This window comes from Terrapene carolina, unplaced genomic scaffold, assembly GCF_002925995.2.
Source record: "Terrapene carolina triunguis isolate 2854851 unplaced genomic scaffold, T_m_triunguis-2.0 Scaffold68, whole genome shotgun sequence".
In the NCBI taxonomy this organism is placed as follows: domain Eukaryota; kingdom Metazoa; phylum Chordata; order Testudines; family Emydidae; genus Terrapene; species Terrapene triunguis.
Genome location: NW_020664419.1, coordinates 63969880 through 63984074, shown reverse-complemented (window position 1 = coordinate 63984074; position 14195 = coordinate 63969880). Strand labels below are relative to the sequence as shown.

General features: G+C 43.6%; 1 protein-coding gene across 1 annotated transcript in view; it reads right to left on the bottom strand.

The window, feature by feature from the left end:
- ZDHHC17 (zinc finger DHHC-type containing 17) overlaps window positions 1-13070 on the bottom strand; it is a 127260-nt gene extending 114190 nt beyond the window's left edge. The window contains exon 1 of the mRNA XM_026648817.1: window positions 12998-13070. Within this exon, the coding sequence (XP_026504602.1) occupies window positions 12998-13060 (63 nt within the window). The 5' untranslated portion in view covers window positions 13061-13070. The remainder of the gene's footprint in view (window positions 1-12997) is intronic.
- Window positions 13071-14195: the final 1125 nt, after the last annotated feature.

Here is a 14195-nt window from a genome sequence, read left to right as displayed (position 1 = left end):
TGCCACAGGCCCTGCCCCTACTCCATCCTTTCCCGCCCCCTCCCCTGAGCCTGCAGTACCCTTGCTTCTCCCCTCTTCCCCTCCAGAGCCTCCTGCACGCCACGAAACAGCTGATCGGGAGGTGCAGGGAGGGAGGGGGAGGCGCCGATCAGCTGGGCTGCCGGTGGGCACGAGGCGCTGGGAGCCGGGGGGTGGTGGGGGTGAGCTGATGCGGGGCTGCTGACCTATTACTGTGGCTCTTTGGCAATGTACATTGGTAAATTCTGGCTCCTTCTCAGGCTCAGGTTGGCCACCCCTGTTTTAAACTATTAAATCACATAAAAATGCATTGTCACTTAAATTTACTTTTTAGGTTTTTTAAATTTTTTTGGTAATACAGTCATAGAAGCTAGAAAATTTGTTCCCCTGCCAGCACAGCCCTTTTTCATTTCCCAAACATTTTCTAATACTTTGAAAGATGAATTTAATATGGCTTTTTAAATTTAATTTTAAATTACTTCAATCTTAAAAGCACTGGATGTCAAAACACAATACTGTGCACCATCATGATGGATTATAACCTTGACCCTGCAAGCACTCCACACAGACAGAACCCTCAACCTGCCTGGAGCCCCAGGGAAGTTAATAGGAGGCTACCCAAATGAAGCGGCCTGTCAATCTGATTTGGGAATAATAAACCAAATTCATCCCAGGTGTCGCTGAGTTAAATGGAGTTATAGGAGGGTTGAGTTTGGCCCAATAAATTAGTCAGCTGTTTTTATTTTCTGGTGGAATGGAAGATTAAAGCATGTGAAAATACAGATTACTTTCCGCCCAGTTAATTTAAAAGGAAACTATCAAATTACAAATCCTACTCTGAGAATGTTTTACCTACCATTATTAAAGTAACAAAAAGACAACAGTCACAAAGATTAACAAAAAAATAGCTTCTCATTCCCTCCCTCCCCCACTTGGTTTACTTTGTGCATTTGACAGCTCTTTACATAGTCAGTTTCCTTATTTCACTGTCACCATTTTCCAGCTTTATGTGGGCTCTTACTCAATAGCATGGGGAAAAAAAAACATTTTAAAAAACGGGAAAATATGGCTGCAACACCCAAAACTGGCAGGTTCAGGTTTATCACCAGAAGCTACTTTTGACTTATTTTTTTAATTGAATTCATTTCAAACTGATGGTTAGTCAATATTTATGTCAAATTTTGACCCTAAAATTTTGTCACTCTCTCTTCACAGATGGGGTTCAGAACCTTTCCAACCTAAACAGAAGAGATATTCTCAGTATTTTTCCACATCTAGTGAGAAAGATATTCTCTCTGAGAATCACCTTTGAAACATAAACCCATTAAGAAACCAACAATTTCTAACTCTGTGGCTGCAAAGAAAAAACACCAAACATTAATCAACCAATGCAGTATTGCCTTCCTAATTCAAAAGAACTCCAGTCCATCTGTTGCTGCTCAAAGCTTTTTCTAATTTCAACAGTTAAAACTGACCAGATTCTTGTCTTGTTTTCATTTCTAATAGTCAGAAGGGCAGCAGTGAAACTGTCAAGAAGGAGCTCAGTTGAACTCTGCTGCAGACTGGGAAGACTACAATGCAGCAGAAGAGGCAAGGATTGCCGCTACTCAGCAGCACCCTGCTTCCTCTGAATTAGTGACAAAATTCTCACACTGACTTAGCTAGTACAAGATCCAGACTTACGGAGGAGTACTCAAAAATGTGCGGGAAGGGTAGAGAAATGGAGAACCTCACCCAAATTTGTACCAGCCAGGTGGCTCTGAACTTCAGTGGCCAAAGGGGGGAAGAAGAGAGGAGGAAGCTCCTTCCTTCCACACAAGTGGGGGTGAGAGCTTCCAGTTTATCAGACACTTACTAGCCAGACACAGATATGAAACATGGAGCCATGAGCACTGTTCAGGGATAGCACATTGTTAGAAATCCCAGCACACACACTTTCTGAGCAGCTAAGGGGCTGGAGATGGATTCTCCGGGCAGCAGATGCAATGTCAATCATTCACATCCATCTATGGTTAACAGGTTTTATACTCTGACCATTTGTTGCCTGGTAAAATTTGAGAGCTTCATGTGTAGATGCATGGGTGACTGTGGATGGAAAAGATTTTTGGGATAAAGTGGAAAAAAGAAGTATGGTAGAAAGCAAAAACAATATGAGAGACGTGAGCACACAAGGCAGAGAAAGGGATAAGTAAGAGTGTAGAAAGACAAAAGGAAAATATACATCATGATTTAATAATATAGGAAAAAAGAAAAACTGCAGTTGAGATAGAAAAAGAAAGGAGGTATAAGCAAAGAAGGAAGGAGGTAGTAAATAGATGTAACTTAATATTTCAACTTTGATCAGAGCAAACTAGGATTAACAGGTTGAAAGAGCCTATCCAAGTCCCTTATAACAAAATTTCTTCAGCTGAACTGTCTCATGCTTAGTCTAAGCCTCTAAGAGTATGTCTACACTGCAGCTACCCACGGTTGGCCCAGCTCAGCTGACTTGGGCTTGCAGGGTTCCGGCTAAAGGGCTCTTCAACAGCGATGCAGATATTCGGGCTCAGGGACCCTGTGAGGGGGGGAGGGTTCAAGAGCCCAGACCAGCCCAAGCCCAAATGTCTACACCGCAATTAAACAGCCCCTTAGCCTGTGCCTGGCAAGCCCAAGTCAGCTGACATAGGGCAGCTGTGGATGTTTAATTGCAGTGGTGACATATCCAAAGTGATTTTTTTGAGAATGAAGAAAATCCCACACACCACTGGTGAATAGGAGCAGATAAGGATATGTCTACACTTGAAGAGTTTTTGCGCTGTAAGTTTCACCGGTGATAGGGAACCGATGAAAGAAAAGTGCTGGTTTGTGTACTCACTTAATTCCTCAGGTGTCAGAGAGGATTTACACTAGCAGTACTTCCATGGTGGATGAGAGCAGCACTGAAGCTATCCCACAGTGTAGCTCTCTTGATAGGTCTTGTGGGAAGGAGGGGGTGAGCGGAAGGCATTCTGGGACCCTGCTCAGTGCCCCGTGCTGCACTGCTTCATGTCCCAGCAGCTCCATTATTTCCTTGTTTCTTTCCTGGCCTTTTTTTTAAACACCCCCTGCTGTCTGGCTGCTTGCCCTGCCACATCTACAAGCAAAGGGAAAGGGAGTTTCAAACTTCCTGGGACTTGCAGGGGGAGGGGCAGACATCCCTTTACCTGGCATCAGAGCAGCAGAGATGCTGGCCAGAATGGTCACTTTTGGAACTATGGGATATCCGTTGGAAGCCAAAAGGTGTTTACACTGGTAGAACGTGTCTTCACTTTCACAACAGCACAAAAAGAACAGCGGTAAGAGCTGTATGCCTCTCGTGAAGGTGGTTTTCTTTTGCGGTGAAACTTGAGTTTCACCAAAAAAAGAAATAAAAAAGTGTAAACGATTCAAAGGTTTAAAAAAAAAAAAAAAAAAAAAAAGGGATATTTTGTGCTTGAAATGGCAAGTGTAGACATAGCCTAAAATGGAGATTTACTGACATCTGTGGATTTAAGCTTTCAACCTTAACTTTAACTTAACTTTTTGTAAACACATTTTCTTGTTTCTTTTTAGAAACAGAAACAAGTGACTGGCAGTTAAAAAAAAAAAATCAACCTTTCCCACAAAATACACAATTCACAAACAATCCCGCCTGCCCATCTTCCATCCAACGACAAATACAAATTTCCCCAATTTTCTAGTAAGTAGACGAGGAAGGGGGAGAAGTTTGCTAAGCACACATAGAAGAGGATCCATAGGAAAAATATTTTTTTTTTAAAAGAAGTTTTAAGGTTGTGTGAATAAGTGGTCTAAGAACAGAATACTGAAGCAGTAGCAACTCCAAATTATATATAACAAGAGGCAACAAGCAGGTCAACATGCCTGCTTGGACATAAGGAGTGGAGTGAAATACTGTTGCTTACAGCTGTTACATATGGTTGTGGAGGACAAAAACAGATGGCTAGGACTCTTGTTCCCTTAAAATGTTAAGTAATATTGCTGCCAAGGGGTAATGTGATCAAATTTGTACAGCCAGATTCTGGTTTCTGATAGAGTTAATAAACCAATGCTTTTCAAGGGAATCCTAACCAAAACAAAAAACAAAACAAAAAACAATGAAGTACTAAAAGTTTCTGTGAAAATGCAGAATTGCATATAAAGGCATGGTATGCAATAACCAGATGAAGATTAGCTTTAAGAAATTCAGGAAACCAGGAGAGATTGTGGTAATGTTTAGACTATCAGCTCTTCAGGGCAGGGACTATGCCTACACATGTGTTTTATACAACAACTTGATCATGACCAGATTATCTGGGTACAACCATAATAAAATATTAAACCACTTAATGAAATAAATAATAGAACTAGTAATTATAAGAAGTGTAGTTTAGTTTGTTACAATCAATCTTTTTCAAAATTGTTACCTCAGAGGACTAAAGAGTGAAAAACATAAAATTTGGATCACTACCTAATATGGAGTGTGCCCAATTTTACCTTACACTAGGGAGAAATCCTCAAAGCTAAGTGACCCATGAAGTACAGAGAAGCTGGATGCAGTGATTTTACCAAAAGGGGGGGTGGGGGGAAGATCATATGTTTTCTGAGAACAAATGATTGAGCTAAGACTCTACAAACTCTCAATTTACTTGCTTATCATGGACCAATACTACTGGTAAGATGCTCACAGTAAAAATCTCTCTAAAATGGGTACATAAAGCAATTAACTGCATTGTAGAGTGAACTATTGGCGATCTTGCAATTTTCTTCTGAAAAACAAGAGTTCCTCCTCTCAAATTTGGTAGAATTTAGGAAAACTTAGGACACACCTAATGTTGCACCTTGCTTTGATTAGCCATTCCTTTTATCTTATCTTTCATCCTTTCCTGACCCATCCCATTCTCTAGCCCAATGACTGTTCCACAGTCTATAAATACTTGGGGGGTGGGGGAAGAAGAGAGGGGAGAGAGAACAACTCTACAGTCCAGTGGTTAGGATATCCACCTGGGAGACCAGGAGCCATTGCCCCTGCTCTGATGAGCCTATTTACAGAGAGTGAAACAGCTACAGCAGGAGAAATTAAGAGTCTGTCTACGCTACAATAAAACAGCCGTGGCTGGCACAGGTCAGCTGACTGGGCTTACAGAACTCGGGCTGCAGACTATAAAATAGAAATGTAAACGGTAGGGCTCAAGGTGGAGCCCAGGTTCTGGGACCTTCCTCCCTCATGGGTCTCAGAGCCCAGGCTCCAGCTAGAGCCTGAATGTCTACACTGCAGCCTGAGTCAGCTGACCTGAACTAGTTACAGGTGTTTTATTGCCATGTAGACATATCCTTAAGGAGCCTCACATCAGAATATCCCATAGCTCAGTGGTTAGAGCACCTTCCTGAGGTGGTTGGGAGACTTGTGTTCAAAGCCTCTCTCCCTCTCCGGCAGATGGGGGAAATTGAACCTGGGTCTTCAACATCCCAGGCAAGTGCTTTACCCACTCGGTTAAAAGTTATAAGGTGGGCAACACCACCTCCACTAGCTAGATTTCGAATGGGACCCAATCCAGTAGGCAGCCAAACACTGATCTTCCCTGGTTAGCAAACAGCTCTGTAGTTTAGGCTGGAGATACTTGTTCAGACTCCTAAAATGAGGCAGCAGTACACATGCTCAAAGGCAGAAACTTGGGTGCTTCGAGAACTTTCACTCTGAATGAGTTTAGGCACCTACAGGGTTCGGTGTGAGTTTTGTGAATCGTAATGGAGCCTGAAACTGGGATTTAGCTGCCTAAATCCCTTGTGAATCCAGGCCTGAATCATTAGTCATTCTAATTCCATCCCAGACTCAGGATATTGCCCATGGTTAGCCAAGGTCTAATCTATTCCTAGTCATTTCGTATGCCAGTAGACCTTTCTTTTTCCTTTAGAGAAAAAAAGCTCCTGTACAATTAAATGATCATGTCCTAATTGTTTAAAACTATAGTTCAAACTGTGGACTGCAAAGCTCTGAAGAATCACATAATGCCTCTAGAAACACCTGCTGATGTCAGAAAGAAGAGAAGCCAACCCACCTCCATGGGGTTGCTGTTCTCAATAAAAGATCTTAGATGCCTCCGTGAAGAATTAAACCAAGTATGTGCCAGGATAACAGGTACTTAAGAGCTACTGAGGGTCTATCTTGTCTATGAAAAGTGGTTGAGTTTAGGTCAGGTTTAGCTAACACATTAACTAAGCCTGAGCTAAACATAACCTTTTTCATAGAATACCAGGGTTGGAAGGGACCTCAGAAGGTCATCTAGTCCAACCCCCTGCTCAAAGCAGGACCAATCCCCAGACAGATTTTTACCCCAGTTCCCTAAATGGCCCCCTCAAGGATTGAACTCACAATTTTTCCTAGCACAGATAACACATGTAGCAGGATTTTAGCTGGTCATGGGGTAGCCTCGGCTAAAACTCAACCGATAAAACCCTGGTTTAAAGAGATACCATGAACTTGTGTGTGCACGCGCGCATGCACACACACACTTACTTTCACTGGGAATTTTTTTCCTACTGTATCACAATATTTTTACTGCTACAAGAGGAGTAGCAAAAATGACAAAAAAATAAGTCCTCTGTTCTCCAATTATCATTATTCAGTTTGTTTACTTTGTGCATTTGAAAGCACTTGAGTATAACCTACTTCCCCTGTACATCAGTTTCTCTTAACTGTGGGGGGTCTTCCACACAGTAATAAGGGAGAATACTTTTAAAAAAAAAAAAAATAATAAAGCTGGAAAGTGTGATTGTAAAAAATTGAAGGGAAAGTTTTGTACCCAAAACAAGATTTAACTTTTTTTGGAAACTGACAAAAGTTCAAGTGGATAGCGTTTCCTTAAAAAACTCAGAAAAACATATTTGAAAAAGCCTTCTGTTATTTTAATTTCAAGCATTCCAAAATAATCCTTTCACTGAAGGCAAAAATTGAAAGTGGAAGAATTCTTCTTAGCAAAGTCAACCACCAAACTAAATGATTAATCCTGCACATTTCCCAATGCGGATGCACATTTTTACATTACAAAGGGGTGGACAAAGATACTCAACTAGAGACATTAATCCAACCACTATATTTGGTCAGAAAAATCATGGGATTTCATCCACAGATGAGGAGGAGTAAGTCGTGCTTGTTCAAAAGTGAGGGCTTGTCTACACTTACACTGGTGCAGCTGTGCTGCTGTAGTACCTAGTGAAAACACTACCTATGCCGACAGGAGAGCTCTGTCTACACCGGGAGTTAGGTTGGTATACTTTTGTCACTCAGGAGTGTGGATTTTCCACACCCCTGAGCAACATAGTTATATCGACATAGGTTTGTAGTGTGCACCAGGTCTGAGCACTAGTCTACATTAAGGCACTACATTGCTGAGGCGCATCTGGTGAAGATGGGCTATGACCATGGGAGAATGCTCTCCCGTCGGCAAAATTACTCCACCTCAGTGAGAGGCAGATTTTCCAAGAGGAGTTCTTTATATATTCATCTTCAAATGTTTAAACAAAAATAATAACGCCTAATGAGTTTGAATTAAAGTATTTTTGTATGCTATTTACTGCTTTATTAAAATCATTTTAACAATGCACAAATCCTCACTTACCATGAATCTACTTATATAGCAGTATTTAGCAATTGAATCAATCCTTTGCCATGGCTGTAAGTAACGCAATATTTCATATCAACATGTCTCCAAACTTTAGTTTAAGTTATTAAAATAGTGTGCCCTTCTGCAATGTATGGTACTTGACACAAAACAGTGCTAAAAACTGAACTTTGTCAACTAGAGGTAGAAGCTTCTTCAGAAAGATCTTGGTAGTGTGACCGGTGTGTTAATTTTAGTGAACAACAAAATACTATGGTGAAGTTGTGCCAGATTGGACAGGTTCTGAGAACAGTTGTAGAAATTCCCTCAGTACACCTGATTTCTCCCCTCTCTCTCCTGGGATTGAAACTAAATTATACAAATGGCAAACATCATCAGTTCAGCACCAAAAAATACTGTAAATCAACTGATTACTCCATTCTAACCCAGCATTTTCCTTTACAATAGCAACAACTTACAACACTTTTTACAGGTGCCAATACCAATGCAGCTTTTTCAATTAGTTTGACTAGAGTACTGAAACAAATTTTGTTGAAATCCTCCCTTTAAAGACTTCGGTCTTCAACACTTCTCCTTGTATCCGCAAGGTACATTTGTATATTCAACACTCCCTCTGCTCTCCCAAAAAAATAGCTATGCACACACCTTAAAGCTTGCTAAGTGACAACAACATAGTTTCTTATGATTTACACAAAACCCAAACACTTAAAAAGCAAGGATATGAATAGTTAAGGACAAAAATATATATCACTGTTCACCAAAAAAAACATTTCTATTCGAGTATAAAATATTCATACCACAACAACCTTAATCTCTGATCTCTGGATTATAATGGGTTTATTTTTGTATGTATGTGTTATTTGATATCAAAAATCAAAGTATTTTCTTTTAAGCAATGCTTTTAAATGGACAATATTTGCAGTTAAATCAACTGACAGTAATTTTTTTGGTAAAGTTCTTATCATTGCTGTTTCTTGAGAATAATCTTGAACGGGCAGTTATTCAGAAAAGCGCCTATATATACGTAAAGTTAGTTATGAGTTTGCCTTATCAATTTATATTATTAACTTGTACATAGAGAGTTTCTGGTTTCTTTTTCAGGAGGATTGTGTGTTGTGTTTTCATCAGTACTTTCAACATTTATTTTGGATCAGTGTTAAGGTTGTACTGTGATGAAAAATATTTTTTTTAACATAAAAATCAGACGCTTACATCTTTCAAAAGTAACAAGTGCTTTTTGAGCATTCAACTTGACACTTTAAAAAAAGCCTGATTTTCCAAGAGTTGGGGAGGCCCTGCTCAGCTGTCTCGTTTGGCATCCAAAAGACGCACCCATAATTTCTAATCACTTAGCATATAGGAAGTTTTAGGATTAATTATACTCTTCAATTATTCATTTCCCTGCTTTTAAGTGATGCGTTTTGTGTATGTTGTGATAGGTTTGATAAATCGATAATATGCATACCTAACTGGCTTTTCAAATGAAGATTCCTGGGTTTTGGAATTTCCTGATTTGGGAATTTACAAATGGGTATTTCTTTTTTTGTAGGTAAATGAAGATATCCCATTTATTTATGAAAAATAAAGTGACGATTAAAATAAAGGGTGCTTGTCAAGCTAATAACGGCTCCTGAAAGACAGCCTCATTCAATGAAAACCTAGCAAGATACATATTTTCACTGTGTAGCTAAATTTGCCATGTATTCACTGAACAGCCTAACTTGACTTTGAGCAGGTTAGAAAGGTTAAACCAGGGATCGGCAACCTTTGGCACGCGGCTCGCCAGGGTAAGCCCCCTGGCGGGCCGGGCCAGTTTGTTTACCTGCCGCGTCCGCAGGTTTGGCCGATCGCGGCTCCCACTGGCCGCAGTTCGCTGCTCCAGGCCAATGGGGGCTGCAGGAAATAGCGCAGGCAGAAGGATGTGCAAGCCGCGGCTTCTCGCAGCCCCCAGGCCACGAACCTGCATTCTATTGTGCTATGCACTGTATAAACACAGAACAAAAAGATGGTCCCTGCCTAAGTTCCCTCTAAGCTGCGCAGCTACGCAGCAGGCTGTAAAGGGCCGCACGGGCGTGCAGCCACAGGGGCCTGGAGAGGAGAGAGCTAGGGGTGGACGGGGAGGAGTACAGGACTGCCGGCAGGGAGAGGTGCCTCTCCCCTGGTCCCAGAGCTGCGTCTGGCAGGGAGAGGAGCCTTTCCGCCGGAGCTGCTGCCGGCGGGGAGAGGCGCCTCTCCTCTGGCCCCAACCCCGGGGCTGCTGCGATGAGACAGGGCTGGGGGGGAGTCCTCTCTCCTGGGGGCAGCCTGCACCCAAACCCCTCATCCCCTGCCCCACCCCAGAGCTCTGAAGAATCACATAATGCCTCTAGAAACACCTGCTGATGTCAGAAAGAAGAGAAGCCAACCCACCTCTATGGGGTTGCTGTTCTCAATAAAAGATCTTAGATGCCTCCGTGAAGAATTAAACCAAGTATGTGCCAGGATAACAGGTACTTAAGAGCTACTGAGGGTCTATCTTGTCTATGAAAAGTGGTTGAGTTTAGGTCAGGTTTAGCTAACCCTCATCCCCTCCCTCAGCCCCCTCCCATACACCAAACCCCTCATCCCCAGCCCCACCCCAGAGCCCGCACCCCCAGCCAGAGCCCTCACTCTTCTGAACCCCAAGCCCAACCATCTGCCCTAGCCCTGAGCCCCCTATCAAAGTAACGAGTTTAGATTTTCAGCACTCTTCTCCATCTCTGTCCCTTCTGCCAAAATTCATTATTAATCTCCTGTTTTGCAGCTGAGCCTCTTGTCAACACAAAAAAAAAATCAAGTTTTGTCACTTGGACGCAGGGCTTTGGAGCTGTGTTCCGGCTCCGCTCCAGCTCCAGGCAAAAACCTGCAGCTCCGCTGCTCCGGAGCTGCTCCGCACTCCAGCTCCGGGCTCCGCTCCAAAGCCCTGCTTGGACAGGAATTGGTGTCCTTCAACACTTTTCTGTAAAGGTAATGTACATGGGGATATTTGAGTATTTAGGCCCCTATCCTTCAAACACTGAACTCCAGTGTACAACTTTGCTCACAAGTAGTCCCAATTGTCTTCAATAAAATATGCCTGTGCAGACCTTCATCACACAAGCAAAGGGTTCACAGGATCTTGTGAGTGCAACTACAGAATGTCTCTTTTTCAACTCCAGCAACAACATTCATATTAATATCGCTTCTACTTTAAAAATCATCTGTATTAGGGATTCCAGGACCTGAGCCAATGCCCAATGAAATCAGTGGAAAGACTAGAGGATGACTGAAAGAGAGAGAGAGAGAGAGAGAGTCTAAAATGAAATCCTTTGGTTGAAATCTAACTGTACAAAGTAATACTGGACTGTCATTTTCTTCTTTGGATTTAAACAGAAGTCTCCTTCAGGAACATTTTTAAGTTTGGTTTGGGTAGAGGCTAGGAGGAAGAGCATAGTTATTGTTTATACTACTTATTCTATCATTACTTTGTAAACTACTGTATTCAGTTTCAGATACCAAAGAAACAATATCTGATTTTACTGCCTTATCACCACCACTTTGGCATATAAAACAAAAATGTAACCAATGTTGAGAATACCTTTGTTACTATGAACTCTGCAAATATAATTATTCTAAATTAGCAAACAATTTTCAGCAATATATTTTCAGCTCACAGTGATTCTCCTAACAGTTTGTACATGCTTTATTTTTTTGTTCCTTCAAATTTTGTCAGTCTATAAATTAGGGTTCTAACCTTGCAATGCAATCAGCACAGGCAGACCTTTGCAATTCTCTGGAGACTTCATGTTTTCTGCAATTTTAGAATATTTGACCAATATTTTCCCTTACATCTCACTCCAAAGGAGAAAGTATCTGCTACAGAAGGTTAGACAAATACCTTAGGACAATTTTGAAAACTCCATTCATAAAAAGAGATGATGTAGAACTTCAGATACCAAGAGTATTTATTCAAAGTTAGAAAGGAGGTGATCACCTAGCGTGAACAACAACAAGCAACATGCAGCATATTTACTTGCACTCCACCCAAGCTACCACCAAAGAACCTGTTTGCAGAGCACTACTTGTCACTTAGGTATTGCAGTGTCTGATTTTGGAGCTTAGATCTCATTTTTAAATGAGATTTAGGAGCATACTCCTGTTGACTGGAGTGGTTCCTAAGTGTCAAAAGCCTGTATGAAAATGAGAAGGACGCAAAGTCACATTTAGCACTATAGTGTCTCTTTAGATATCAAGAAACCTAAAAGCATCTTTAAAATATTTGTTATGGAAAAGTAATACCATTTGTTTGACAAAACCTGGTACCTGGCACACCTGTTATTTATCTTTTCATAGGCTAAGAAAACAAGTCTTACAATCCTCACCATATTAGATGGGTAAGAGTTCACACACAAAACTTTTGTTTATACTATAAACCATCAGAGGGGATCTGGATCATGTTTATACATGGTTGACACACAAACAAGGGCTCTCTTTCAGTATGAAACATTACCTAAAGTGACCTCTACATGTTATCAAGTAATTTTACAATTTTATTAAAGCGAATGTTAAAAAATTAGATAGTACACAGGTTAAGAAAAGAGCGTCTGTACAAATACTCCAGCACTTGTCCAGTATACTGAGCGGGGTGGGGGGAAGTAAAGACAAACACACACAGCCCAGCAAGTTCTGGACTGAGCCGGACCAGGCCCAATTTCTTACAGCAAACTGTAGCTCAAGAACAGCAGGAAGCGTTTATTCCAGGTCTGAACCGTTTGCCACCAGTAGCTTAGCTGTAACCCTCCTATGCTGTATAAACAAGCCCTGCGGTGTCAGGGATGATGGGGAGGAGGGTGCTGCTCCGCCAGGCAGTGAGCGATGCTGTACGGAGCCATGTGCATTGCGGAGTCTCCCACAGGGCCGTGCAGAGCTGTGCCCGAACAGCGGAGCGCTCACCTGTGGACCGGGCAGGGATGCCACAGCCTGCACCGCTCCCCCCGGCCGGGAGGGACAAGCGCCCCGCTCGCAGGGCCCCTCGCCACCCCAGAGGCAGCTGGGGCGGGTCCCCGCGCTGCATCCCGGCGGGACCCTCCCCCTGTGTCCCGAGGCGGTGACAGGGCGCAGCCCCCCAACCCTTCGCCCCGCGGAGCCCCGGGGTAAGGGAAACGGCGGCCTCTTCCCTCAGCGCAGCCGCCCCCGCGCCCGGCCCGGCCCCCAGGCCAAGGCAGCCGCAGCCGGCGCCCTCCACCCCCGCCCCGGCGGCCGCGCCACCCGCACAGCAGCCGGCTGGGAGCGGAGAGCGGGCGGCAGCCGCGCCACCCACAGCCCGCCCCCCACGCGGCGAGAGCCCGGGGCGCGGCGGGCCTCACCTCGGGGTGCAGGATGGGGACGCAGCCCGCTTCTTTCTCGTACTCATCCAGAGGCGCCGCCATCTTGGTGCGAGCCCGCCGCCCGCTGCATGCTGGGTAGCGCGCTGGGGAGGGGAGGGAGACCCGAGAAGGTGGCCGCGGCGGGGATGCTGCGCTGTGGGAGGGGCCCCAGGCAGGGCTAGTGCCAGGATATTTTGTGCCCGGGGCAAAAGTTCCACCTTGCGCACCCCGGGAGCATCGCTTATTGTAAACTTTCAAAAACGAATACTGCATAATATGGCATTGATCATTGGCACTAATACACGTTATTGGACCCCATATCTGCTCTGGCGACACCATCAGAGAACCCAGCCACATCAGCCACACCATCAAGGGCTCATTCACCTGCACGGCTACCAATATGATATGCGCCATCATGTGCCAGCAATGCCCCTCTGCCATGTACATTGGCCAAACCAGACAGTCCCTACGTAAAAGAATAAAAGGACACAAATCAGACATCAGGAATGGTAACATACAAAAGCCAGTAGGTGAACACTTCAATCTCCCTGGACATTCTAGAACAGATTTAAAAGTCACTATTCTTGAACAAAAAAACTTCAGAAACAGACTTCAAAGAGAAACAGCAGAACTAAAATTCATTTGCAAATTTAACACCATTAATTTGGGCTTGAATAGGGACTGGGAGTGGCTGGCTCATTACAGAAGCAGCTTTGCCTCTCCTGGAATTGACACCTCCTCATCTATTATTGGGAATGGACCACATCCACCCTGATTGAATTGGCCCTGTCAACACTGGTTCTCCACTTGTGAGGTACTCCCTTCTCTTCATGTGTCAGTATATAATGCCTGCATCTGTAACTTTCACTCCATGCATCTGAAGAAGTGAGGTTTTTTACCCTTGAAAGCTTATGCCTAAATAAATCTGTTAGTCTTTAAGGTGCCACCGGACTCCTTGTTGTTTTTATAAAATTAGAATGGCAGATACTCCCTCATACTGGGAGATCAGGTTTGGTGGGGAAGGAAAGCAGACTGGGTTCGGTCAGTGGGGGTTCGGGTTTGGCTGGGGAGTGCAAGGGGAGCAGAATGGGTTCGGTTACTGGGAGGATCGGGTTTGGCTGAGGAGGGGATGGGAAGCAGACCGGGTTTGGGTGTGGAGGGGGTAGAGGGCGCAATCTGGGTTTGGTCGGGGGCGGCG